The sequence below is a fragment of the Chelonoidis abingdonii genome, chromosome 11 (genome assembly GCF_003597395.2).
Source record: "Chelonoidis abingdonii isolate Lonesome George chromosome 11, CheloAbing_2.0, whole genome shotgun sequence".
Classification (NCBI taxonomy): domain Eukaryota; kingdom Metazoa; phylum Chordata; order Testudines; family Testudinidae; genus Chelonoidis; species Chelonoidis abingdonii.
In genome coordinates this window covers 20,399,725-20,404,030 of record NC_133779.1, presented here as the reverse complement: position 1 = coordinate 20,404,030, position 4,306 = coordinate 20,399,725, and the positions used below count along the sequence as shown (strand labels likewise).

The 4,306-nt window shown below is 67.1% G+C and overlaps 1 protein-coding gene across 1 annotated transcript in view; it reads right to left on the bottom strand.

Moving 5' to 3' along the window:
* LOC116815755 (uncharacterized) overlaps window positions 1-4,076 on the bottom strand; it is an 8,010-nt gene extending 3,934 nt beyond the window's left edge. The window contains exons 1-6 of the mRNA XM_032764380.2: window positions 3,898-4,076; window positions 3,022-3,248; window positions 2,659-2,797; window positions 787-908; window positions 336-388; window positions 9-181 (exon numbers count right to left, since the gene is read on the bottom strand). Of these exons, the coding sequence (XP_032620271.1) occupies window positions 9-181; window positions 336-388; window positions 787-908; window positions 2,659-2,797; window positions 3,022-3,248; window positions 3,898-3,975 (792 nt within the window). The 5' untranslated portion in view covers window positions 3,976-4,076. The remainder of the gene's footprint in view (window positions 1-8; window positions 182-335; window positions 389-786; window positions 909-2,658; window positions 2,798-3,021; window positions 3,249-3,897) is intronic.
* Window positions 4,077-4,306: the final 230 nt, after the last annotated feature.

Sequence of the window (4,306 nt, the reverse complement as noted above, 5' to 3'; positions counted from 1 at the left end):
TGCAGCACGTTCCCGGGCAGCCCGGGCAGTGGGGGCTGCCGGTGGCTCAGGATCACCCGCCGGGCCATGGGGGCCAGCTGCAGCGTCAGGTCCATGCCGGACGGGCCAGCCCCCAGCAGCACCACGGTGCGGCCCGCAAAGGGCTCCGGGCAGCGGTACTCGTGGCTGTGCAGCAGCCGGCCTGCGGGCAGGGAGAGAGGGGTGAAAGGGGGAGCAGTGGGGGCTCCCCTGCCCCACGGAGCGGCTCCCTCCTGCTGGCAGCCCCTTCCCCACGCCCGGAGCAAAGGGTGGGGCACAGGAGAAGGATCCCCCCCCGGGACCCCAGAGGCTCCTACCTGGGAAGGTCTCCAGGCCGGGGATGGGGGGGACGAAGGGGTCGGCATAGTGACTGCAAAGGGAACAGAAATAGGGGCCCCATTAGTGCTTCCCTGGGGCCTGGAGGGGCCCCATTGACTGACACAGCCCCACCCCTTGGGGAGGGGGATTCTCCAAACTCCAGCCCAAGACCAGAAGTTTGCTTGCCCCCTGGGGAGGGCTTTTTCTGGGGCTCCCCCCTGACACCCCATGAATGCCCGCCACATCCTGGGCTCCCCCACAGCCCGGTTTTTATCCCCCCAAGGTCTAGGCTCCCCCACAGCCACCCTCTGCACCCAACCGGGGGGAGAGGCCTCTGCAGAGCAGGCAGCCCCGTCCCACCCACGCACCCACCCCAGCGAGTGACCCTGCTCAGCCCCTTTGCCCGCAGGGGGCACCCCCCCACCCCACGCCATCGCCCGAGGGCCTCACCCAGTGCAGACAAGGACAGCGTCGAAGCGCTCGGTCATCCGCACCGTCCGGTCCTGTGCCCGGCAGGCGGTGACGTCCCAGCCGCCCTCGGCCGGGCTCACGGCATCCACCAGCCACGAGAACTGGAAGGGGTGACAGGAGCAAGTCGGATCCAGGCAGAGGGAGGGGGGGACAGTAACAGCTTCATCCGGGGGCTGCCGGAGTAGCTGGGGCAGGGTCTGGGCTGTGCCTCTGGGGGGGGTCACGTCCCGCCGGGTGACCGGGTGTCTGGTTTTCGGGGCTAAGGTAGGTACTTGTCCTGGGGGACCGCTCTGCGCCTCGGAAGCAGCCAGCGGGTCCGGCTCCTAGGCGGGGGGGCAGCCGGAGGCTCTGCGACAAGCGCGGCCCCCGCACCGAGCGCCGGCTCCGCACTCCCATTGGCCGGGAACCTGCCTTAGCTCCTGTGCTGCTGACCGGGAACCATCTGAGGTAAGGCCACGCCCCAACCCCCTGCCCCAGCCCTGAGCCCCCCCAAACCCAGAACCGCCTCCTGCACCCCAAACCCCTCAGCCCTGAGCCCCCCCAAACCCACAACCGCCTCCTGCACCCCAAACCCCTCAGCCCTGAGCCACCCCAAACCCGGAGCCCCCTCATCCCTGGCCTCAACCCAGAGCCCCTCCAAACCCAGAGCCCCCTCCTGCACCCCAAACCCCTCAGCCCTGGCCCCAGCCCTAAGCCCCCCCAAACCCAGAACCGCCTCCTGTATCCCAACCCCCTGCCCCAGCCCAGTGAAAGGGGAGAGCTGAGGGGGGGGGCACCTTGGGGAAGGGGGAGGAGCCTCGGAGAACGGGGGTGCTGGCGTGTTCAGTTTTGTGCCCATAGAAAGTTGGCAACCCTAGACCGGACCCAGCTCTGTGCTCAGGGCCTTCTCTGGAGGTGGGGGGGGGACGTGCCCTGGGGGGTGGCATGTCCTCTGGGGACCCAGCTCTGTGCTCAGGCCCCGTCTCTGGGTGGGGGGGGGCCTGTGTCCTGCAGGGGGCCAGCTCCGTGCTCAGGGCCTGTCTCTGGGGGGGGAGTCTGTGTCCCTGGGGGGGCTGTGTCCTCCAGGGGGTCAGCTCTATGCTCAGGCCCCGTCCCTGGGGGGGGCTGTGTCCTCCAGGGGGCCAGCTCCGTGCTCAGGCCCTGTCCCTGGGGGGGTTGGGTCTGTGCCCCTGGGGGGGGCCGTGTCCTGCGGGAGGCCAGCTCCGTACTCAGGGCCCGTCTCGGGGGGGGGGCCGTGTCCTGCAGAGTCCCAGCTCCATGCTCAGTCCCTGTCTCTGGGGGGGGCGATGTCCCGGGGGGGGCGTGTCCTGCAGAGGCCCAGCTCCATACTCAGGGCCCGTCTCTGGCGGGGCGGGGGGGGGGGGGCTGTCCCGGGGGTAGGCTGTGGTCCTGTCGGAGGCCAGCTCGTGCTCAGAGCCGTCTTGGGGGGGGTTGGGGTGGGGTGGGGGTCGGGGTCTTGTGCCCACTGGGGGGGGCCACGTCTACTGGCAAGGGGGCCAGCTCCATGCTCAGGCCAGTCTCCGTGGGGGGGGGGGCTGTCCCGGGGGTGGCTTGTGTCCTGCGGAGGGCCCAAGCTCCGTGCTCAGTAGCCCGTCTTGGGGGGGTGTGTGTGTCCTGCGGAGGCCCAGCTCCATGCTCAGGGCCTGTCTCTGGGGGGGGAGGGGGGTCTGTGCCCCTGGGGGGGGCTGTGTCCTGCGGAGGCCCAGCTCCGTGCTCAGGGTCTGTCTCTGGGGGGGGGATATCCCGGGGGGGCTGTGTCCTGCGGAGGCCCAGCTCCGTGCTCAGAGCCCGTCTCTGGGGCAGGCATTGGGGCCCCCCAGGGGTCCCTGCCCCGCCCGGCCCCCCACTCACCCTGATGTGCTCTCGGACCCCGAAGTGGTCGGCATAGCGCTCCAGATAAGCCAGCACGTGCGAGTGGTGCAGGAAGGACGGCAGCGAGGGGTCGAAGGGAAAGTCGGGGAACGCCATCACCTCCTTGGGCAGGTTGGTCCTGGGGGTGCGAATGCTGGTTAACGCCCTCCCCTCCTGCCCCCCAGGCCTGGCCCACGGCGCTAGCAGAGGCTGTCCCAGCTGCAGCAGGAAATGGGGCAGGTGTGGGGGGGGGCAGTGAGGACCCAGACGCCCTGGGGGGACGGGATCCTACCCCCCCCAACACATACACACTTGGAGGCCTGACAAGTGCCTCTGCCCCTGCCCGGTGCCCGCGCCGGCTACCTGAGGTCCCGGTACATGCTGGAGCGGATGGGGAGCCCGTCCGGCCCCTGCCCCGTCTCTTCGGTATAGACCCAGGTGCCCCCGACGCGGCCGGACGCCTCGAACACCACGGGGGGCGCGAAGGACTCGGGGTGGGCAGCGAGGTGGCGGGTGGCACACAGTCCGGCTGCTCCTGCCCCAATCACCGCCACCCGCAGCTTCCCTGGGGCCGTCATCCCGCAGCGCGGCTGGGAACAGGCAGAGCAGAGGGGCTGAGAGCTGGGGCCCAGGTCTGTCTCGCTCCCCCTCACCCCCAAACCTCCCTGCAACCGCCACAGCCCCCCAAGTTCCCCATTGCCCCTCACCCCTAGATCACCCCATAACTGCCCCCCGCCTCCTCCAGAGAACAGGCTCCTACCCCGTTCGCAGGCACAAACCCTGCGTGGACTTTGGCACATCTCACAGACACCCACAGGTCGTCATGCATGGGGGGGGGGGGGGGGGGGGGACTTAGAAGGAGTTTGGCAGCCGTATCCCCAGCCCTTTCCCCTCCCCACCCCCCGGACAAGCTGGTTACCCCGCCGGGCTTCCCTTGCCAGCTCCGGGGTAGGGAGTGGGGGCTATTTGCACGGGCACCGAGCTGCAGCTGCCTCTGGGGTGGAGGGTAAGGAGTATTTACAGAGATCTACGGGACCTGGTTAAACAAACGGTGGAGGAGGGGGATTTTTTTTGTGTATGTTTCTGAAGCCTAGTCTGGAAACCTTGGGCATATCGAGAAAAATGGAAAAGAAACTAGTCTAGGAAATCTTTTCTCTCAGCAAGAACAGTGCAAGAATTTGTAGTTATTTCAAAATGCTATTTGAGTGCAGTGTGTGGAAAATGCTCTCGACTGCTCACTAGCCGTGTCCACGACGAATGCGCCGTTTCGCTGGACGCAGCAGTTTCTTCTCTTTCGGCAGGGTACGGTCGGGTCATTCGGGAGCCCACAGGGTCCAGCCTTCCTCCTGGGTTACAACAAGGGGCACGGGGGCTCTTGGCAACAGGATTGTAGTTGTTTGCTAACAGGTGAAAAAATACAGCGAGTGCCCCACTCCCAAACCCAGATCCTTTAGGGTTAGTTCAGCCAGACTGTAAACAAGGGTCTGTCAGGCGCTGAATTATACCCAGTATTAATGAGAATGTGGAGCAGGAAGTAACGAGCTATTTCAACCCCCCCCCAAGGTAGGTGACCCCCCCCTGCTGTTCAGAGGGGAGCCCAGCACGGTCAGGAAGTGGAAGCTAATCCCGTTTCCAGCTGACGCTGTGG